Raw genomic sequence first — 24,254 nt, 5'->3', positions numbered from 1 at the left:
GAAATACATACGTGTATACGTTACATATGTAAATATATATCCATACATACATCTATACGTGTGCCCACTCCCGAGTTTTACCTTAGCCTTTTCATTATTATTCGTAATTCCCCTTACAAGAACAAAAAATGGGGGAGGAAAAAAAAAAAGTAAAACATATAAAGTAACACAGATATGTGCAAAGTGATACAATACAATGCAATATAATACAAATAAACCATGTGATACTTCCTACAATTTAAAAGTGTCTCTTCTTACATTTTTTTTTTTTTTTTTTTCGAGCTATTTTAAAACTAAGCGCATTCTAACCCAGATCTTGTATTAAAAAATTAAAAAAAAAAAAAATTAAATTAACTTTTAATGTATACTATTATATGTACGTACATACATATACAAGCGCACACGCCCATGCATATACACACACACACACACACACACATACTTATGTTCTTTTCCGCATCCCCCCATTAGCACTTACTTAACATGATCTTGTCCTTTGGGGTGATCTTTGGCCATTTGGCCAAAGCGGGGGGAGATAACCCCTCTCCTCCATATTCCACAGAACGAAAAATGAAGCAAAAAACTAAATTACAAATTTGAAGAATGAGGAGGAGGTTAAAAAGCGATGTAATGATACTTCAAATTTTTAAGAAGTTAAAATAAAAAAAAAAGCATTAACTCCACTTAAATAAGAAGGAAAATATTAATCTTCAAATTTTAACTGCTCAACAGTTGAACAGTTTGCATGATTACTTTAGCCACTTGTGACATAGGGCAGTCAAGGGGAAAAAACAGAACAAAAAAAAAAAAAAAAAAATTTAACAAAAAATAAAATTTAACAAAAAATAAAATATAACAAAAAATAAAATATAACAAAAAATAAAATTTAACAAAAAATAAAATTTAACAAAAAATAAAATATAACAAAAAATAAAATAAAATAATAAAATAAAACTGTGCAAAATATAATAAAATAAAATAGCCTCCGCGAGCAAACTTCTCAACCCTCGTAGTTTGCCCTGTGGTCAAAGGAACCTTGTCACCTTTTAATAGCAATAATACTGTGCAAATTTTTTTTTTTTTTAAATAAAAAGTGTAAGGGAATACTAATGTCGGCGTATTTGCACCATTGTGCGTAAAAATCATATCTTAAATTTCAGCTTTTAAATCTGTTGTGTGGCTGTACTTGTCTTAATTTTTTTTTTTTTTTTTTTTCTTTTCCCACTGTGATTTTAACAAGTAGGCATCCATTGAGAATAATAAAGGCATTGTGGCGCCTTCATTTTATTTTCCCTTCTTTTTTTTTTTCTTCTTTTTTTTTTTCTTTTCTTTTTTCTTCTTTTCTTTTTTCTTTTCTTTTTTCTTCTTTTCTTTTTTCTTTTCTTTTTTCTTCTTTTCTTTTTTCTTATATTTTTTCTTCTTTTCTTTTTTCTTATATTTTTTCTTTTCTTTTCTTTTCTTCTTTTCTTTTAATATCTGTTCGTTTCTTTTCCCTTTTTGTTTTGTTTTTCATCCTTTTTAACGCAGCAGCTCCTTGGAACGAAAAGGCAACACAAAGCTAACTGAGGACTAAGTGCTCACAGGCAAATCGATGAAAGCAAGGGAAGACGACAATTAGCAAAAAAACGATATGAAGAAAACATGAACATAAAACAAAAGTAAAACAAAGAGACACATAAAGAGATTAGCTTATTAAAACGTAAAGAGATTAGCTTATTAAAACGTAAAGAGATTAGCTTATTAAAACGTTAAGATATTTGCTCGTTAAAACGTTAAGATATTTGCTCGTTAAAACGTTAAGGTATTAGCTTATTAAAACGTAAAGAGATTAGCTTATTAAAACGTTAAGATATTTGCTCGTTAAAACGTTAAGATATTTGCTTATTAACATAGTGACGCACAAGCAAAGTGAGGTGGAATGAACAGGAGGGTTCAAAATAAAAGAAAAAAAAAAAAAAAAAAAAAAGAAACAAACAAAGGAAGGAAGGAAGGAAATACGGGCGAAAGGACGAAATACATTTGTGGAATTAAAACAACTACCCGTTTATGCAAACATATGCATAATGCAAATATATGAACAACACAGACGTCCATAGGATAAGTGTGTACGTATAACACGCAGGGGTGTATGACAAACAAACATTGAAGGTTGATTGAACAAGACCTAACATTCTAGTGATCCCGCTTAGAACACACTCAAGGCATATATATGTGCATGTATACATAGTAATTACGTACACATATACATACCTTACACACCTACATCCTTACATATACATGGTAATCAGTTGCACACATGGGTGGGTACTTTTCTAAAAACCTGGAGGAGTGTTTGAGGGAGGAGAAGAGAAACTTAAATAGGTCCATAAGGGAATTAGAGAGGGAAATATTTAAACTAGAAAATGAAAAAAAGCAAATTGAAAAAAATATAAAAATATATGCAAAAAAAAATAATTTAACTTTTGTACGTAGCCTAGCAAAAGATTTTGTAAAAGTAAAACAAACGATCACAAAATATAATAAAATTAAATCACATTTATTTTCTATGAAAATAAAATTGCAGAGTGTGAAATCTTCTGAACAGTTAAGTAAAAGTTTAAATGATATTAACAAAATAATTAAACGTGTTAATAATTATCTAGACCTAAATAATATTAATAAATCAATATATACTTTTCAGAAACAAAATAATGAAGCGTCTTTAAAAGAAGATATGCTAGATGATCTATTTGATACTATGAATTACGATATAGATATGGCTGAGGAAGAAGATGAAATAGTAGCTAAGGTTTTAGAGGGGTTAGGTATACAAATGAACACAAAATTGGACCAAATACCATCTGTTATTGAAATACACAATGAGAAAGCAGACGATGTGGACATTACAAATCTTGAGGAACGAATAAACAATTTGAAGAAGACATAACTTGTAGAGCACCTCAGTTGAAGGGAAAAAATGAAGAAAAATGGAAAATAAAAAATAGAATATAAAAAATAGAATATAAAAAATAGAATATAAAAAATGGAAAATAAAAAATAGAATATAAAAAATGGAAAATAAAAAATAGAATATAAAAAATAGAATATAAAAAATAGAATATAAAAAATGGAAAATAAAAAATAGAATATAAAAAATGGAAAATAAAAATAGAATATAAAAAATAGAATAAAAAAAATAGAAAATAAAAAATAAAAAATAGAATATAAAAAATGGAAATAAAAAATAGAATATAAAAAATAGAATATAAAAAATAGAATATAAAAAATGGAATATAAAAAATAGAATATAGAAAATAAAAAATAAAACAGTGTCACATGTTTGGATAATTTCACAAAAAACATTCTTCCTATCAAATTATTACATATACAAGCAAAATAAATTCAAAATTAAAATTTTAAAGCATTTTGTTGCATACCTGTTTGACCTTGCAAATTCTTTCCTTCCCTTTTGAATATGCGTTATTCCCTGCAATGAGTAGTTTCTCCCATCCCCTGATCCTCCACGCGAAGCGATGCCTCCAACAAACCGCCCCTAGCACATACACATGCGTAATACGCGCACACACATACACATACATATATATATATATATATATATATATACATGTATATACGACCGTTTGTGCATGTCCATTGGACTACTTTTTATATTTAAAAAAAAAAAAAAAAAAAAAAGCACTTCTGTTTATGCTAAAATGTAACTTCGACTCTTTAAAAAACTGAGTTTAACTTTTCTCATACACAATGGTGATGAGTATCTTTTACATTCTCGTAAATTCGTAAATGCTTCACAATTTCGCTAGTTACATCCTCTACGTTTGGGAGTGCTCCCATGCCTTCAAAAAAAAAAAAAAAAAAAAAAAAAAAGAACAAACAGTGGACAAAAAAGGAACAAAACATTAATGTTCATATGTTTTATTATCCCCTTCAACTCAGCTAAAATGCCTCGCATATTTCAAAAAAATTGAAAAGAGCTGATCATAAAATTGTATGCAGCAAGGAATAGTTTGATGTGGGGCGTTAACCACAACTTGACTCGAATGAGGGCAACTCTTACCATATTCCCCACATGCAAGGACTTTTTCTATCGGGTCGACTACCTTAAAATTGGAAAAAGAAATGAAGCAAAATTAAAACATAGATTGATAATGATTTTGCTCATACGTAATGAAAAGGATTAAGCCCCTTTATGGCAGTGATATTTTCCCGTCCCCTTTTGCCGTTCCGTATTGTTCTTTTTTTTTGTTCTTATTTGTTCTTTTTTGTTCTTATTTGTTCTTATTTGTTCTTTTTTGTTCTTAATTGTTGTTAATTGTTGTTAATTGTTGTTAATTGTTCTTATTTGTTCTTATTTGTTCTTAATTGTTCTTATTTGTTCTTATTTTTTTTTGTGTCCTTTGGGGGCTCTTACTTTTATTCCCCACGAAGAAATTACACTGATCTGCTTCTTCGTTATGGGATGACTATACATGAACGTGTTCATACAAGGGAAAACCAGGCAGGTTTTCTCGAAGTCCCAACATCGACAGATGCACGTCTTAGAAGAGGAAAAAGTATAGCAAAAGTATGCTGGAAAAATGCGTATTTTTTGATCTATTTTACATTAATTTTGCGATAATTCTTAATTTTTTTTTTCTCTCATTTTTTTCTCTCATTTTTTTCTAATATTTCGCAAATATTGCGCGTATTTTCCGTAAATTTTTCTTATTTTTTCTAACTAGAAGGTTGGGACAAGCTCCGTTGGAAATGTAAGCCAAGGTGTTTGCATCCAATGGACAAATAACAAAAACATCTGCCCATTTTCTCAATTCGATATGTAAAATTTCATCTCCTCTTTCATTCCATATCCATTCATCTTCATCTAAAAGTATTTTCTCTTTAAAATTTTTCAAAAATTTATCAAAAGCAATACGTGTTGCTACGTACTTTATCTCAATAGGTATGTTCATCAATTCACATTTCTCTTTAAGCTTTTCAACTATTTCGTTAATCTTGATAGCAGCAATACTGCCGCTGATACCGAACAGCAGTTTCATGATTTGTGCAGATAAAAAGGTAAAAAGTCAGAGAAACAAGGATCATAAAAGGTATGCCTATAATACGTGTATTCGTTCTTGTATCTATATTATATACGTACATATATATGTACATATATATGTACATATATATGTACATATATATATACACCCATACAATATGCGGGACGCGATATAATCAACTTTACGTTCAACCTGAATTTCTTCTTTTATTCATTATTCCCTCACTTTATGCTAAAGGAAAAGAACTCCGAGTTCTCTGCCCATGCGAATTGCATTCATAAAACGAATGCAATGCAACTGGGTAACGCACAGGGAGAAAGAGAAAAATAAAATAAAAAAATAAATAAATAAATAAATAAAAATAAATAAATAAAAAAAAATAAGGAAAAAAAAAAAAAAGAAAAATAATAACAAATACATAAATTAAAATAACAAAATAAAGTAACAAAATAAAGTAACAAAATAAAGTAACAAAAAAAAGAAAAAAAGGAGAAAAAAAGGAGAGAAAAAAAAAAAAAAATTTCAGCTTTAGCTTCAACTTCAGCTTATGTATTAATTCACTTTCAAGTAATTTAGCTATGTCCGTTTTCATTTTTCCAGAAGGGGCTAATTTTTTCTCGTTCCACAAAGCATATGCTCTTGTTAGTTTTATCATTTTCATTCTTCTGTTTATTTGCTGTATATACCGATTAAATGGTTTATAGATCTTCCCATGCAGTCGTGAATGGTGCTCCTTTGATTTTATTTTTTTCCCATTTTTATTTTTCTTTTTATTAAGCTTAGGGACATATAAATGTAGATGAAACGTACATGTACGTGTACATGTTATTTATAAGCCTAATAAATGCAATTACGTTTCGGGATATAGTTTATTGACAAATGCATAACGGAAGGTAAGGCATACTCCCCACTCCGTTCGAGCATATATGCATATATATATATATATATATATATATACATACAATTTTGTATACTTATATATGTATGTATATGCACGCGCTTGTATCATCTTTGCACAAATATATGCGTGAGTAGGAGATCCCCAATTTCACTAGCCTACTTGTATTCTTCCCCGTTATTTGAAATTAAAGAATGGCAGAAGAAATTGAAGCAGATGAGAGTGCATATGATATGCTGTTCAGTCCTGTAACACCGTGGCCTTGTTTATCGTTCGATTTTATTTTAGATAATTTTTCATATAATAATATTTCGTCTGATAAGTTAAAGAATGAATATGATCAAATTAAAAATGGGGAAATAACTATCCAGGATTTAAAATACCCTATAGATATTTGTTGTGTTGCTGGGACACAAACATCCAAAGGGCAGATAAACAGTATATATTTAATTAAATGGTCCAACTTGAATAAGTTGAGTAGTAGTCAAACGGATGAGGGGGAAGACTCGAGTGGCAGTGGGAACAACGAAGTAGATGGTCATGTGGATGGAAGAGTGGAGGATCATGTGCATGACTGTAAGGATGGGAAAAAGAAGAAGCTAAACAAACTAAAGAACCATAGTGAGGAAGGTAAGAAAGAAAAAGGAAAAAAAGGAAAGGATACAAAAAGCTCAGTGATATGCAAATCTATAAAACACGAATACGGTTGTATAAACAGAATAAAAGTAAGTAAAAAAATAAATTCCTTAGTAGCAGCATGGTGTGAAGATAGTAATGTATATATATATGAGATATCAGATGAAATGAAAAATTTAAATGATCGTCCATATAATGAGGAAATAGAAAAAGGTCCATTACATATATTTGAAAAACATACTAATGAGGGGTTTAGTTTAGATTGGAATCCGATCCATGCAGCTAAGTTACTTACAGGTGATAACGACGGAAATCTGTATCTATGGAAACCGGACAATCTGGACAGGTGGACATACGACCATCTGATTTTGGCAAACGAAGCTGGATATGATAGAGTCATAAGTAGCAGCATGAGTACCTGTATGAGCAGCGGAATGAATAGTGGTAACAATTTTGTTAAGGGGGGACAAAGCATCGAGGACGTGCAGTGGAGCAAGAGGGGGAGTGGGCTTGGTAACGTTTTTTCGATGTGCTCTACTGACAAAAGCATTAGAATTTTAGATGTACGGAATTTAAATAGTGTGAGTAAGAACAGTAAATATACTAATAATATACATATTGAAAATGCACATGCAAGTGATGTTAATGTGTTGTGTTGGAATGAAAATTTTGAATATCTATTAGCATCAGGAGGAGATGATAACGTAGTTAAAATATGGGATATAAGAAACTTTAAAAACTCAGTAGCTGAATTAATATATCATAAAAAACCCATTTCATCTATTTCTTGGCATTATAAAGATACATATGTATTATTAGCATCAAGTTTAGACAATTCTATTACAATATGGGATTTATCAGTTGAGTCAGAAACATTAGATCACTCTCTTTCTCTTTATCCTGACCAATTATTATTTGAACATCTAAATCAAAATTTCATTACAGATGCAAAATTCCATCCGCTCCATCCAGGGGTGGTTGTCTCGACCTCAAACGACAACTTCAATATCTTTAAAACATGTAACGTTTAGGAAGTCAAAATATGTCCATTATAATGTAGTGGGGAAACGTGCAAAAAGCATGCACAAATAGGCAATGTGGGTAATATGGGAAATATATGCCGTATGTGCGCTACGTTCAGTATATGAATGATGAACAAACATAATTATGTGTTTATCCGCTTATTTAGCGAAACACTTTTTTTTTTTTTTTTTTCTTTCATGTTAATTTGTTACTCGACCACAATCTGTTGTGGCTCCATTTAGGTGATACCCCCTTACAATGTGCTTTCAAATTTTAAGGAGATTCAATTTTTGCCTAAACGCGTTCATTTTATTTCACCCTCCCCCAAGAGCGCCCCAAAGTCGGCGCCTTCAGTTTGGGTGTACACACGAGCATATGTAAATATACACATAGGAGCATATGTAAATATACACATAGGAGCATATGTAAATATACACATATACATTTGTCCTCATGTGTACATGATTGTATTTGTACTGGTGCCTCCGTTAGGAATTAATTGAAGTGGAAAGAAGGACAATGTGCTTGTACCCCCCAATTATTGACTCAACTTTTGTAGGGAGCGAAATAATGCAGTGAGCACTCACTAGACTTAATTCTTAATGTGTACTTAGTATTATGTTTAAGTCAAAATATTGTTTATGGTATGTATGGGTATATGGGCACGTGTAAGGGGGTGTTATGTACAGCATATACGACACACAATAAAAATGTTTACTCAAATTCGAAGGAAAGACAAAAAAAAAAGCACCTGCACCAAGGGGAGGAGATGTTTCAATATTGACTAGGTTACATTTGAAGAAGACATATGTGGGAATAGTCAGTATGGTTGAAAAATAAAAAAAAAAAAAAGAAAAGAAAAAAGCGTGAGTTGGATAACTCAGAAGTGGATGCAGAACTGCACAAAGAAGACAATCAGACCAGAAACCTAGTTAGGAGAAAAAAAGTGAAACAACCCTTTTAATGTGTCCTAATTTTGGAAATCGCTTTAAATGTTGTATCCAGTATTTCACTAACAGTAGGATGAGAATGGACCATATAAGCTAGATCGTGGGCTGTTAATCCTAAATTAATTGCTAAGACTGCTTCATGTACTAGTATAGAAGCATAGTTACCAACTATAAACATCCCTAATACCTCCTTTGTATCCTTTTTATATACTATTTTAACCATTCCATTTGTATTATCAGTAATATTGTACTGACCTTTATTATATGCATTGTTTTTGTCCTGACCATGCAAGGTAATATTATTTTCACACAATATTTTTGAATTAGATTTGTAATAAGAAATTGCTGTACCAACATTATCTGCATACATTTTGTTTGCTTCCTTTTCATTTAAACCAATAAAAGATAGTTCAGGATTAGTATAACATACAGAAGGAATGTTTTTATATAGTATTGGTTTATTAATATTGTTTTTTGCTGACTCTTTTAATATATTTTTTTCTTTCATTTCAATAAGATCTATTACTTTTAATGCTTGATAAGAAGCTGTGTGTGCCAACATTTGTTTTCCATTAGCATCACCTATGCAAAATACATTGTCGTATATTTCGTCATTCTTTTTTTTTACTCTTAAATAGTCATCTACTAATATATAACCCCTGTTATTTATTTGTGTTTCTATGTTTTCTAATCCTAAATTTTGCGTATTGGGTTTTCGTCCAGTAGCTACTAAGCAGCTGTCCACGTGTAATTCCTTAATCTGTGAAGGGATAGAAGTACCGCTACTGTCACTGCTACTGCTACTGCTGCTGCTACTGCTACTGCTACTGCTACTGCTACTGCTGCTGCTACTACCACCGGTTAACCCCCTCTCTACATATCCAACAATTACGGGCTTGTTATTTTTAGATGCTTTTACATATTTGATTTCACTATTTAGATAGTAATTTACGGGCTTGTTTTGTAAAAACACTTTTTCGAAATAGTTCGCTACATCACTATCAATCATGGGAAGTAACTCAGGAGAATATTCAAAAAATGTAATTTCGGATCCTAGTGCTGTGTATATATCTGAGAACTCTAATCCAATTATTCCCATCCCAATTATACTCATATAACTTCTTAATCCTTCTAATTTTACTGCTTGATCACTAGTAAATACACTTTTTTCATCTACTTCTACATTCTCTGGAATATTTGGAGTTGATCCAGTTGCCAATATTATGTTTTTTACCTTGTATGTATTTCCACTTTTTTTACCTTTTATAGTATTTTTATCAATTATATAACCATGTTCATAAATTACCTGAACATGTTCCGAATTTTTACTGAATTTCGATTTTTGCAGTCCATGCGTAATTCCTCCCCTTAGCTTACTGATAACGCTATCTGTGTATTCTTTTAACTTTTCCACGTCCATTTCGACGCTGTCGGCTACCATCTGGTTGCTGCGCATTTTGTCATGTTCACTAAGGCTGCTAAGGCTGCTAAGACTGCTACGTATACTACGACTGCTACTGCTGTTATCATCACTTCCGTCTTTTCTGTGCGCTTCGTTCAAAAATAAATTGCTGTAAATTCCATAGTTATACATTTTGGCCATATTTTTCAATTCTCTATATTTATTTGTCGCATACAGTAACGACTTGCTGGGTATACACCCAACGTTGACGCATGTTCCTCCAATAGAATTTTCCTCTCCTACAAAAATTAAAACTTTAAAATTTCTTTCCATTGCATTTATGGCCGCAGCATGTCCTCCAACTCCACAACCCAGTATTGCTATATCATACTCTTTTTCGTCTATAGCCATATTATTTTGTAATTTCAAGTGCATCGAGAATTTCGTGTTAAAAATATTATACGACGACAAGCCATATTTTTTTTTTTTATTTTTAAAAGAACATAACTTATATTTTTTTAAAAAAATAAAAAAATTATTTTTATCTTTATTTAATAATAGTATATTATTATGTTTTATATTACCATGAATCGAACAGATACTTGTTCTACCTTTTTTTAATGGTATAATGGCATTATAGAAAATTTCATTTTTCACTGCTTCATTGTGTGTATGCAGAAAAAGATATATCATCCACATTAGTGATATTGCATTGATCCTAAGTAATTCTTTAATCCTTTCTGTTATAAGCATTTGGTAACGTTTTGTATATATGTGTATTTGTCCACTTTATTGACTTGTTGAATTTAACTCAGTTGTATATTTTTTTTTTTTTTTTATCTCCTTTACGTTGTCATGCAATCAGGAGGGGAAAGCAAGTTGTTGCGTTTGTTCAGAAGTCAGTTTTTTTAATTGCCTGAACATGCAGGTATTTACAAGTGTATATATATATATGTATATATATATATGTATATATATATATGTATATATATATGTATATGTATATATGTATATATATATGTATATGTATATATGTATATATATATGTATATGTATATGTATATATGTGTAGTGGGGAATGGGAATGACAAACGGGCGTAAAAGCGTCGACATGTGAAAACAGGCAAGTTTGAGAATAAGGAAACAACGATATAGCAAAATCGGGAAGTAACAAAATGAAGACGAATTTGTTTACGAGTTATTACGTGTTACGTTTTATACCTCCGTTTGTACTACTTAATGTTACTAATATATATATATATATATATATATATATATATATATATATTTATATTTTTTTTTTTTTTTTTTTTTTTTTTTTTTAAAATTGCACATTGCATGAAATATATCAGTCCCAAAATTGTCCGAATGAACATGAAACAAAACCGTAAAATAATGAGCCAGTCGTTGTTCTTAATAAAACATTTTGAAAAATAAAGCAAATAAAACTATAAAAAATAAAATTATAATAAAAATTAGCAAAAAAAAATTAGCAGATTAAAATTAGCAGATTAAAATTTGCAGATTAAAATTAGCGAATAAAAATATAGCAAACAAAATATGACAAATTTTAAATGCGGTTGTAACCGTCAGCATGTGTCGTAACCTTTCGCTCTGTTTACTGCATTTTGTTTTATACTATATTTATTTGTTAACTTGAAAAGGGAAGAAAATATTTTAAAATAGGTCATTAACAGGTGTGCATCGTGAATCTTCTATAACATTACTACAGTGTAATTCCTACTATTGCCATGCAAGCGCCAATTCAAAAGAATAAAATATTTTTAAAAAAAAAAAGTACACAATCGTCTGCACGTTAATTTTATTTCATTGTTTTTATCTCCTCAAAATTAAAGGATTGTAAATGAACCAAATTTACTTTGGGAGATACACCTCAGGTATGTAGGTTACCTTCAAAATTCCTCCCAGAGTTTTAAAAATAAGCCAAGGGAAGAAGAGATATACATGTGCATATACATAAGCACACACTTAAGCATATATATATATATATATATAAATATATGAGTATATATATGCAAGTACTAAATTACATATGTAGAAATATATCGCTTCATTCTTACAAGACATACCAACCTTTATTTAAAATGCCAAATAAAGGCGGCTTTTGCATAGGCATAGTGCAATTTATAAAATAAATTATATGTTACACAACTGTCAAAAATAAAATAAAATTATAAAAAAATTATAAAAAAATTACAAAAAAATTACAAAAAAATTACAAAAAAATTACAAAAAAATTACAAAAAAATTAAAAAGAAATATAAAAAAATTACAAAAAAATTATAAAAAAAAATTAAAAAAATATATTATAAAAGAAAACTATAATAGAAATTATAAAAACAAATTTTAATTTAAAATTAAAAAATTACAGCATGTTGGTTTCCCTGTTCCTCAACATACATATTTCATAGCCCTAAAGGAATATAGTCTCTGTTTTTCGTCTTAAATAGTATTCTACGAAAAAGCCAGTTGTCATCCTTTTTTTTTTTTTTTTTTTTACCTACTTATGAGAATTAATACGTACATTTAAAACATAAGCGCATACATATATGTGCATGCAAGATGTATGTTCCTACATAAGTAACACATGAAAAACATGTAAGCCTACGTACTTAATCGCAAAACGTTTATTTCTACGTACGTAAGCAAATTATATATGGTATGCACAAATAGCAGTTACTAAAACATTATCAGTCGACCATCCCATTTCTCATTGAATTAGACTCTCGTTTCAAGATAATATAGCAAAAATAAAAAAAATAAAATAAAATAAAAAAGTAAAAAAGTAAAAAAGTAAAAAAGAATCAAAAAGAAAGGGAAAAAAAAAAAAGTAGAATTTTTTTTTTTTTTTTTTATCTCTTCCCTTTTATGCTCTTTTTTTTTCTCTTTTCCTTTCTTTTCCTATTTTTTTCGTTTCATTTCTTTTTTTTTTTTTTTGCGTCAAGTTAACGGCTTTTCGGATGTCACATGCGTAGCTTCTGTCAATTTTTTTTTTTTATTTTCGGAAAAAATATTCGTTTTCCTCTACTATTTTGATATATATATATCCATATATATAATATTTTTTTATGCATACATTTAAATATATATTTATGTATTGATTTGTATTAACATATATTAATGCGTACTTCTTTGTATTTGTATGTACGTATTTGTATTTATATGCATTTATATATATTTATGTTTTTACATTTATCTTTTTTTTTTACATATTTATGTACATTTTTTTTTTTTTTTTTCTCTATTTTTGCTTAAAGAGAGAAAAAAAATTGACAAATTTTTTTTAGTAATTACATAATATTTAGTAGTAACAAAGAGCGATCATGTGTTTGTTTGTTTTAACTGTAACATATTATGAATTCATATTTATGTGTTTATATTTCAATTACATATATGCAGTTAAATTTAGCCATTTATTTTTGCGCAGTCATATTTACGCATTAAAATTATGTATTAAAAATATACGTGTTAAATTTGTATGTTTACTACTCTTTTAAAAAATTGAAGAAGTTGAATTTGTGCTTATAACAATATGCTAGATAGTGTATATTCCATGTTTTCCTCTTATTGTTGTCCATTTATTTTTCTTTAATTGCCTTTTTGTTGCCTATGCATATGTAGTATTATATATATCCCTTCAGCAGTTTTTTCGTATATATATATATACATACATATTATGCCCGTACCTGCATACGTACGTACATGTATACATGTATTTAAGTATTTATATGCGTTTATGTGTATGTATTTATGTTTATATTTACGAAATATACTTACGCGTAAATGCATATACGTACGCGTAAATGCATGTACGTACGCATAAATGCATATACGTACGCTTAAATGCATATACGTACGCATAAATGCTTATTATTTTTTTTTTTTTTTTTTTTTTTTTGTAACTCAGTCGAATGCTATTATGCGCAGACACCTTCATATTTGTAGTTATTACATACTTTGTTACGTAGATACTTGTACGTGTTTATGTTTAATGTATAAATACCTGCACAGGTTTCAGTATATATTGTGTGTTTCGACGTATGCAAGTATATGCATGTGTTAACATATACACAAGTGCGCATGCATTCCCATAAATGATGTGGAGGGAGTTTTCACACACGAAGAAGAAGAACGATAGTATGGACTTTGATGACAATTTTATTTTTAGCAATGAATGGAATGGACTAGGAGCATCATATAAAAGAAAAGAGGAAGAGGATGTTCTAAATGAAAAGATAGAAAATTCAAATAAGATAAACAATTTAGAGTTTTTCTTTGATAATTTTGAAAATAGTAATAAAGAGTATTTGTCTCATACCAATAATCAGTATGGTTATAGTAGTGAAAGAAAAGAAGTTAATGGCGATAATAATATCATGAATGAACTTAATGATTCGTTATGGTTAGAATCAAATAATAGCAACAGTATGAATGAAAACAGAGAGGAGGAAATTACAAAAAATGCGTTCACAAATGAATATGAAAATTTTAATGATATATTTGAAGATATTTATGATGGCAATAAGCAAATGGATGCAAATTCTGGTGGAACCAAAGCAGACATCAGTGCGAGTTTTGATCTGTGGGGAAGCAACGACAGGTATGAGCAGGAGCAAGTGAAGCAGCAGGATGGGCATCATGGGAAGTATGAAGTAGCTAGTACTAATCCAGTTCAAGAAAAAAGAACAAATATTTATAATTACAAGCGTTATGTAGATGGGGAAGAGAATGAAAGAGATAAAGAGGGGGAGGGGATGGACGATAAGGAGGATGAAAAAAAGAGAAAGAAAAACATTGATCAGTTAGACTTGTTTGTGTACAATGGAACAAACAAAAGCAGAAATAGCAATAGTCAACAACTACTAAAGAAGGGGAAAGACTGCGTTCCGAATGAATGCGATAAGAAGAGGGAACTACAGAGGTGTATAGAGGTAAATCCACATGATGAGGATTACAGTTCTCCCGTTAATTCTTGCCCTGATGCACAAACGCACGTTGTAAGTAGCTCAGATATTTTGAACGAAGAAGGCCGATTTAATGCGACAAACCGCCTGAATGAGGAAATACAAATGAATGGGGCGGGTCGCTTAAAAATACCCACTGCCCCACCTAGTAAAAGTAATCATGTTAACACAAATGAAGACAACGATACATGCAAAATCAATTCGACGGAAAAAAAAAATAATAAGGTAATTATTGCTTTAGATAGTCATAAGGAAAATTTGCAAGAATATATTTGTAAGAACAAAAAGAAAAGTTTTTCTATTAATAATAGTGGAAGTGAAAAGGTAGATTGTAATGATAGGGTTGCAACTAGTGAAGAAGCATTAAACGGAAATAGCAGCATCATGCATGCTCATAAGTACAGCAGTGAACAAGTGAGTAGTCAAATAGATATTGGTCTAAAGAAGAAGAAAATATTAACTCCTAGTGATGTGAAAAGTAGATGTAATAATGCTGATAGCAACAATATATGTGGTAATGATAATAACAATGGTACTGTCAATGGGAGGACTCCACTCCCACAGCATGTGAACAAGAAAATAAAACAAGGCATTTGCATTAACAAGGACAGTAGTAGAAGAAGTATGAGCATTAGCGGCATTAACAACAACAGAAGCAGCAATGTAAGCAGCAATGTAAGCAGCAATGTAAGCAGAAACGTAAGCAGAAATGTAAGCAGCAATGTAAGCAGCAATGTAAGCAGCAATGTAAGCAGCAATGCAAGCAGAAACGTAAGCAGCAATGGCATCAACAAAAGTGGCTGTAAGAGCAGTGCAGTCGAAAGTTCAGTAATGACTGTAAACAGCTTTTTATCTGATGATAACAAGGGAATAAAACAAAGAATAGATTTAAAAAAAAAAAAAGGTAGTAGTTCTTGTAATATGATATTAACCCAATCGCTTATATCCGCATCTGACAACTCGAACGATATAGATAATTCGAAAAAAACTTCAAGTAAAAATAATCTTTTCAAACGAAATAACAACTTGAATGAAACTTTAATTAATTCTAATCTAGAAGAGAAAACAACAACAAAAATGGTAAAAAAAAAAGAAAAGAACTGCATACCATCGTCCTCATTAGAAGAAGAGGATGAAGATGATGAGGATCCTATTTTTGACACCATTGCAATTAATGATGAAAAAAAATTTTTCAGTGAAATTAAGGAATACTTAAACAACAGAAGTGCAAAGGAAATGGGTTCTAAACGGCTCAGTGACTCTCTTCGTCCATTACATAACAACTTGAGGAAGCATGATTACATGGAAGGGGAAGAAAGGGGAAGCGAGCAGGAAAAGGGAAGAAGAGATAAAGTAAAGGTAAGGGAAAAAGGAAAAGATAAAGAAAAAGATATAGAAAAAGATAAAGATATAGAAAAAGATAAAGATATAGAAAAAGATAAATATACAGAAAAAGATAAATATACAGAAAAAGATAAATATACAGAAAAAGATAAATATACAGAAAAAGATAAATATACAGAAAAAGATAAATGAAATATACAGAAAAAGATAAATATACAGAAAAAGATAAATATACAGAAAAAGATAAATATACAGAAAAAGATAAATATACAGAAAAAGATAAAGACAAAGTAAAGGTAAGGGAAAAGGGGAATGATAAAGATAAAGGAAAACCCACCTTATATAAGCAGTCCTTAAATAAGCAGTTGAACAGTCCTTCGTCAAAAGATGAGTTACAAACGTCAAAGGACAAAAGGATGAACATAAAAGTAAAAAAATTGCTTGTAACTCCCAGCAGTCCAAATGATATTGCTAGCTTAGGAAAGCAAAAAGATAGTGAAGGGAGGGTGCTTAAACCTTCAGTCCTAGTTGATTGTAGCGTGTGCAGTAGCAATGGAAGTGCAAAATATAGCCAAAATAGTGGAGAGAATGACGGCACTCTAGCAAAAGGTGCAACCCGCTATGTGAATGCCCAATTGGGTGCTACTCAGGTTGTAGAAGCAAAGATGGAAAACCATAACAGCAATGGTATATTGTGTGCAAACGAGAGCAAAAAAAATCCCCTGATAAAGGAAAGGACTAGCAAGGATACAACAATAAATGTTGAATATGGGGAAAATGGTAAAATAAATTCTCGTAGTTATTCAAATAAGTCTGTTAAAGGATGGAATGAACTTATCATCAACCGAGACTATCCACAGCAGAATGGTGTACATTACAGTAGTGATGTGAATTCAAATGGATCAACCATAATTGAAAAAAAAAAAAAAAAATTAATCGACAAGGAGATGCAGCTGAAGAGGAGTTATGTTAGTTCCTCCAAAGAAAATCCCTTGGGGGAAAGAATCGAGGGAAAAAGAGAAAAAAAAATTGAGGCGAAAATTGGAGTGAAAAATAAGGAAAAAAATGAAGAAAAAAATGAGGGAAGAAATATTAACGAACAAATACTAGTGGAAGAAACGGTAGGAGGAGAGAAAAATGAAGCTCCAAAAAATCCATGCGATCGTGCGAGCGGCCTATTGCAAGGAGGGAATGTCGAAAAATGGCACAGATCCCTTCAAAGAGAAGAGGAGAAAGAAAAGAGAGAAAATAATGTGGAGAATAAAGGAGAGAAAGGGGAGAGGGGAGAAAAAAAAAAAAAAAAAAAAATGGATTCATAACCCTTAGAATGGATAAACAGAAAGAAAAGGATGAAAGTGTAATTAGCAGTGAAGAGCTTGACTGGAATGAGGATATGATAAATGAAGATAATTTAGTAGAAGAGCGTATGGATGACGTTTTAAGAAGTATTAATTCCATAGATTCAGATGAAAATACATCAAAAAATAAATCGTTTGTTCAACAGAAGAGTAGAAAATTTAAAGAAATATTTATTTCTCTTATCAAAAGAGATGATACTAAAAAAAGCGAGGATAATACTGAAAGGAACAGCAATGGGGTAAATAAGAAGTTGTCAAAGAAGGAAGAAATTACAATTAAAGGTAGTGACTTTAAGGTAAATGAAAGGAACGAAAAGAATGAAAACGAACGTTTTTTATTAAATTTTTACGGATTTAAAAAGAGGTTCATTGAGCAAGATAATGAGAAGGGAGGAAGTGCAGTAGGAGCTGGAGGAAGTGCCGTTGATGTTGGTACTATTAGTAGTAGACGAAATTATTTTTTCGGCAGAAAAAAACAAAATGATGAAACAAATAATGTAATAAATGCAACTGTAAATAAGGATGAGGGTAATAGTATGATATTAAAATTTAATACAATAATTAACAATGCATCGGATGAGAAGAGAAGTGGTATATTCAAAAATGGAAAAGAAAATATGATAATGAGTAATGATACAACTACTGACACAGTTGCAGGTAGTAAGAAAAAACTAAATACATTATATAATAATTTTTTAGAGAGTCTAAAACATCCATCATGTAAAGATGTAGTTGAGAAGGTTAAGAGTTTTATTTTAAATTTCCCTCCAAATTTAAGTAGACAAAAAGCAGCCAATAAAATCCATAATTTTATAAATTTAACACAACCAGTTTTATTAAGATCAGACGTGTATAAAAACTTAAATAAGTATCAAATAAATATGATAATAGAAGGATATGAAAAATTTATTATGCAAAAATTATATTTTTATTTGTATAGAATAGATCCAAATGATAAAGATGAGGATGAAAAAATATACACAAAAATAAATTGTTTGCAATGGATTGAATTAAAGCATTTAGAAATTATAGAAGAAATTAACTTTGATCATTTAAAGATGGCACAAGCGGAGCTTGTGAGAATGCAAAAAATGAAAGCACCCAGTGATAAACTAATTATAGTATTAAATTGCTGCCGAATTGTTACATCCGTTCTTTATGCAGCAAAGAGAAGTGCAAAGGAAGATAAAAAGAAAAAAGAAAAAAAAGAAAAGAAAAGAAAAAAGAAAAAAGAAAAAGAAAAAGAAAAAGGAAAAAAAAAAAAAAAAATTCTGTACAAAGTTGGAGAACAACTTGTTAATAAGGAGAACAATATGGGAGATAAAGTAGCAGGAAAAGCAAATAACAATGATAAAAAGCAGCAGGAGGAGGAAGAGGATATACCACACGAAAGTGTTACAAATAAACATATTAAAGGTATAGCGAAAAATGGCCAAGTAGTTCATACTCAGAAGGGAAATCTGCATGAGGAGGAGGAGTATGCAAAAGGAAGGAAAAGTATAAAGAGTTGTTCCCCCCCCGAGCATTATGAATATAATAACGAGTATTACAAATATCAGCATTATGAACAAGACAATGAAAATGATGTCAATTATGAATGCCTACAAGAAGGAGTGGGGGGACTCAGTAGTTCTCGCCATAATCATCCTAGCAAGTACAATTGTGGATTATGTAAAAATATGCAAACATTGGAAGAGAATAATGATGCAAATCTTGACACAACAATAGAGAGTGACGATGATGATGATGATGATGATGACAATGATGACGATGATGATGATGATAATGACGATGATGATGATGATAATGACGATGATGATGATGATAATGATAATGACGATGATGAACTTGTTCCCTGTGCAGATGAAGTCCTTCCCCTACTTATATATGTTATCATTAAAACAAATCCACCTGAACTAATTTCAAATACGACGTTTATCCAAAATTTTAGACATCCCAATAATTTCGTATCTGAAGAGGCTTACTCATTCACTCAGTTTTGCAGTGGTATTGAATTTATTAAAGAACTTGGAAAGACAACTTTTTTAAATATATCAGAAGAAGAGTATAAACGTAAAATCAGTGAAGCAGAAAAATTTTATTTAAATGAAGTTAAGGAGAGCAATAAAAAATTACAAGAAGCTGCTGGAAAATTAAATGATTTGATCAAATTATCAAATGAAAAGAAATTGTTTGGAAATACTGTTAACAAAATTGAAGCCCTAAAATTAAATTTTGAAAATGTGGAAAATTTTAATTCTCTCACTGTTGCAGATTTATCTTCTCTTTTTAATGAATATAAAATTCTTGTGAAGTTAAAAAATGATATTTTGAAAGATATGCAAGAGCATTGTAGTGAAAATTTGAGTCAATAAATGCGCAAAATGTAGAAACGTTGGTGTGTGCAATGCGAAGTGAAAAAGGTATTTTTGTGCTTTTTTTCTCCTTTTTTTTTTTATGTCCATGCAAAATATTATATTGTTATATAATCCATTGCATATTTAGTAAAATATTAGACTTTTTTTTTGCTCATTACTCTTATTATATTACCGCTTTACTGCTCTTTTATTAATTTTTTTTTTTTTTTTTTTTTTTTTTTGTACGTTTGTTACCGTTTCATTACAGCTACAAACATTTTGATGTACTTGTTTGTGCATGCAGTTTTGCGCGGGTTTGAACATGTACTTGTGTGCATATATGTATGTATGCATATTTGTTATGTGTACATATGTATGTATTATATATATGTATACCTCTTTTTTTCTCTCCCTTTTTTCTTTTTTTTTTTTTTTTGTTAATTGATTTTTTTTCCTTAAGTAGTATAACATCCGTCTCAAAAGGACGCGAAAATGATAACATCATTTCTTTTGTAGTTAAAACTTGTGTTGAAGTATTAAATGAATTTATCCTTTTTTGCAATAATAAAAAAAAGCGAAAATATGAGCAAAGGACAAATGAGAAGGAAACACAATGATATAAATAATATAAACGGTTTATTATAAATAATACAAACGGTTTAATATAAATAATATAAACGGTTTAATATAAATAATATAAATGGTTTGACATGAATGAACAATATGACGTATGGCTCAAGGTGAAGGAAGATGCGTGTATTCCTGCACAGTTCAGGAATTACTAAAAAAAAAAAAGTGCCAACACGAATTGAATTGTGCACCTTGCCAAGTAAGGTGTATTTGCCATTTTACGGAACAAATAGATTTTAAAAACCTGTACCATAATAAAATGTTTAAAAAAAAAAAAAAAAAAAAATGAACCTTCCAAACATGCATATCCACATGTACATGTAAAAGGTGTAACGCAATAAAGATGTTCATATTTTAGCCATAATATGTATATGATACATATATATGTATATGTTATACTTCCAAAACAAAGGCGCGGTTTTTATTTTTTTTTTTTGAAAAGAAACTCTCTTTGGGGAACTAATTTCCAGTCCCATTTCGTCGCAAAGAAAGTATGGCAAAATTTAGCATATGTATTTGTACTTATTTCCATACATATATGCTTACATAAAGCTACATAGATAAGTGCACATGTACCAACATTTGAAATGCACTGCACAGATATAATGAATTTTTTTATCGCAAGCCTTTTTCTCTACGTAAAATACAGAAAATATTATATGAACACAGATCAAAAGGCATCTCCCTTTTGACTGTTTTTTTTTCCTTTTTTACCTGAACATGTCATAAAAATAGATTTTTTCGAACATTTATATCTATAATTTTTTTTTTTTTTTTTTTTTACCTTAACCTGTCATATAAAAAAATTATGTTTGAATTTTTGTAGCTATATTTTTTTTTTTTTTTTTTTTTCGTTTCCCTTTTAACTATAGTCATTTATTCTGTTATTAATATCCTCCTTCCCCTTTATAACTTTTCTTAACAATTGTGGAAATTATCCCCCATATACTTATGCATAAACACAATGAAGTGCCACCTTTAAGGAAGCTATAAAATTTCTGACCATATTCATATGAATAAATTTCCCAGAAGAGAAAAAAATAATTATGAAAAAAGAATCTATAAGAAAATGTCATAAAAAATATAGGAGAAAAGTAGAGGCATATATGATAAAAATAATAACAATATAGGAGAAGTATAATACATGTTTGAAATGTGAAATATTGTATTTAAAAAAAAAAAAAGAAAAAAAAGAAGAAACCTTTCCTTTATTTTTAAATGTTAAGAGAGAATATTTTAAGATGATTTGGAGCTTCAATTTTTGGAATATTACATTGCTACTATGTTATATTCTTTTTTCATTACACATATGCAAAGGTGTTAAAGTAAATAATCTCAGTAGTTGTACTACCACTAGTAGTAGAAGTAGAAGTAATAGTAGTAGAAGTAGAAGTGATAGTAGTAGAAGTAGAAGTAATAGTAGTAGTAGTGCTCGTGGCGGTTGCTGTAGGGGCATAAATTTACCTCTCAGAAAGAAGCTTCTGAGCATACCTAATAGAGTACCCGCAAAAATAAGTAAAGGTCCAAACCAGCCAATTAAAGAGTACGATGTTAATAAAAGAAATATAATGATCAACTGTTATGATAAGTCAGACATCTTTCATAAGAGTTTTTTTTTATCAATGGATGAGAAAAAGAATATAAAGGATGTCAAGGAAAAGATTGAAAATTTACACGGAATACCAATAATTTTTCAAGAAATAATTTATGAAAATAAACCTTTAAGTAATGATGTAACTATTGAATATTTAATTAAAGACAAAAAAATAAAAATTTTAAATTTTCGACTTATACCAATACTTCCACACTTGTTTAGTGAGGAAAAAGGAGAATCTTTTAACGAATGTGAAAAAGAAAATAAAAAAATAAAATACTTAAAAAAGAAGCTAAAATTTTATGGCTACTTAACACTTCTTAACGAATATAAAAAATTATTACAAAAATTAGAAGAAAAAAATTATATACTAAAAAGTTATGATATCATCGAATCTTTTAAAACATTTGACACTGAATTCGAAAGGATGTTAAACAATAACAATTTAAGTTTAGATAAGATAAAAAAAGAAATAGAAGAATTAAAATGTCTTAACAAGAAAAAGCTCATGTTAAGGTTAGAAGTTGACTACCCACTTATGAGTAATTTGCTCTTACAAAGAATAAAAGAAATGATTCATTTTTATTACTTGGGTGATATTAAATCGGTCCTTAAATTTTCAATCTTTTTTTATATATTATATAAATATGCCAATTATCCAAAAAATGTAAAACAGTTTTTTCTGTACTTATCATTTTTTTTTCTACTGGCACCCTGTAAATCTTTTTACAAAATTTTCCATTTCGTCTTTTTTTTCATCCCACGTGGTCTGCTATTTTCTGGTTATTTTTTAAGAAATAACAAAAAAAAAAAAAAAAAAAAAAAAAAAAAAAAAAAAAGGGGAAGATGTCCCACTGTGGTCCTTCCCTGTTTCGAACAAATTACGAGTAAAAACGTTCACTCGTGTGTAATTGCATAAATATATATATGGGTGCATAAGTGTGTTTATATATGTATGTACATATACGTATATGTATTTGTATGTATGGCGCGCTTGTTCGTACATTTTTGCCTTTGTTTTTCCCCTTCTCCTTTAGGCTTCACAAATATACTGTCGGCTTCGTATCAACAAATTTTAATGTGTCAATAGGCCAAACAGCAGCGGCTGTTTTGTCCATGTTCTAATAAGATAATTCAAGGACCAACACAAATATATGGATTTATTCTCCTGTTCAGAAGTTAAAACATTTTGCGCACAAAACGAAAAAATACGTACATAAATGTATAAGCATAAATATAAATATACACGTATATATATGTATAACAAAGCAACGAAACCTCTTAAACGTTTTATTTTTTATTTTATTATTATTATTTTTTTTTTTTCTCTCCTTGTGACGATATTTCATCCTTTTCATTTCCACCCGTATAATAAAAAATAAAATGAGTTGTATAAGTTATAATTTATCTTCTTTTTTTTTTTTTTCTTCTCTTTTTTCTTTCTTTTCTTTATCTTTTTTTTTTTTTTTTTTTTGTTTTTGTGGAAGAACACTGTAATTTTTAACTTCAATTTTTTATTTAAATTTGTAACTCGATCTCAGTTTTATATAGCTTAAAATTTTATATTTATTTTATTACAACCGCAATTTATTCAGTCGTAAATATATATATATATATATATATAATATTAATATACATTTCATTTTATCAAATGAATTATGGAACTGCTTCTTCCATTATTCTCGCAGGAGATGAAGCTTGTGATATTATTAAATACAAATAAAATAAAAAATATATGAATGGAAAAAAATAAAAAATAAAGGAACCTAAGAAGAAGCGTTTCCCTTCCTTCATCTTACGATATAAAAATAGCATTAGCAATAGTAGTAGTACTAATAATTAGAAGAATACTTATTTTTATTTTATTATACTGTGAAAGGAAAAAAAAAAATGTACTCCCAAATAAAATAATAAAATAAAAATATATGTTAGGTCCATTTAGCGACCTTTTTTTTTTTTTTTTTTTTTAATTAAAAACACGAACATCTTCTATTTTTATAAAAAAAAATAAAAAACAAAACAACGAAATGTAAATTGT

At 29.4% G+C, this 24,254-nt stretch overlaps 6 protein-coding genes across 6 annotated transcripts; 4 read left to right on the top strand and 2 right to left on the bottom strand.

Moving 5' to 3' along the window:
- Window positions 1-2,296: 2,296 nt before the first annotated feature.
- VPS2 (vacuolar protein sorting-associated protein 2, putative) lies at window positions 2,297-2,926 on the top strand (the record flags this gene model as incomplete). The annotated part of the gene is made up of 1 exon (XM_029003519.1): window positions 2,297-2,926. One exon carries the CDS (start codon window positions 2,297-2,299, stop codon window positions 2,924-2,926), a length of 630 nt encoding a protein of 209 aa, XP_028860457.1.
- An 809-nt stretch (window positions 2,927-3,735) lies between these two features.
- On the bottom strand, window positions 3,736-5,036 carry PmUG01_05031000 (phosphopantothenoylcysteine decarboxylase, putative; the record flags this gene model as incomplete). Its single annotated transcript, XM_029003518.1, has 4 exons — window positions 3,736-3,836; window positions 4,058-4,100; window positions 4,412-4,537; window positions 4,719-5,036. 4 exons carry the CDS (start codon window positions 5,034-5,036, stop codon window positions 3,736-3,738), a joined length of 588 nt encoding a protein of 195 aa, XP_028860456.1.
- Window positions 5,037-6,131: 1,095 nt separating this feature from the next.
- On the top strand, window positions 6,132-7,604 carry RRB1 (ribosome assembly protein RRB1, putative; the record flags this gene model as incomplete). Its single annotated transcript, XM_029003517.1, has 1 exon — window positions 6,132-7,604. One exon carries the CDS (start codon window positions 6,132-6,134, stop codon window positions 7,602-7,604), a length of 1,473 nt encoding a protein of 490 aa, XP_028860455.1.
- A 952-nt stretch (window positions 7,605-8,556) lies between these two features.
- aLipDH (dihydrolipoyl dehydrogenase, apicoplast, putative) lies at window positions 8,557-10,701 on the bottom strand (the record flags this gene model as incomplete). Its single annotated transcript, XM_029003516.1, has 1 exon — window positions 8,557-10,701. The coding sequence occupies one exon, from the start codon at window positions 10,699-10,701 to the stop codon at window positions 8,557-8,559; it is 2,145 nt and encodes a 714-aa protein (XP_028860454.1).
- A 3,362-nt stretch (window positions 10,702-14,063) lies between these two features.
- On the top strand, window positions 14,064-20,010 carry PmUG01_05030700 (vacuolar protein sorting-associated protein 9, putative; the record flags this gene model as incomplete). The annotated part of the gene is given in 3 exon segments (XM_029003515.1): window positions 14,064-16,460; window positions 16,475-17,572; window positions 17,587-20,010. The coding sequence occupies 3 exon segments, from the start codon at window positions 14,064-14,066 to the stop codon at window positions 20,008-20,010; spliced, it is 5,919 nt and encodes a 1,972-aa protein (XP_028860453.1).
- A 1,853-nt stretch (window positions 20,011-21,863) lies between these two features.
- On the top strand, window positions 21,864-23,306 carry Ub (ubiquitin, putative; the record flags this gene model as incomplete). Its single annotated transcript, XM_029003514.1, has 2 exons — window positions 21,864-22,998; window positions 23,254-23,306. 2 exons carry the CDS (start codon window positions 21,864-21,866, stop codon window positions 23,304-23,306), a joined length of 1,188 nt encoding a protein of 395 aa, XP_028860452.1.
- Window positions 23,307-24,254: the final 948 nt, after the last annotated feature.

The sequence above is a fragment of the Plasmodium malariae genome (genome assembly GCF_900090045.1).
Source record: "Plasmodium malariae genome assembly, chromosome: 5".
Lineage (NCBI taxonomy): Eukaryota > Apicomplexa > Aconoidasida > Haemosporida > Plasmodiidae > Plasmodium > Plasmodium malariae.
This window is presented reverse-complemented; position numbering and strand designations above follow the sequence as displayed.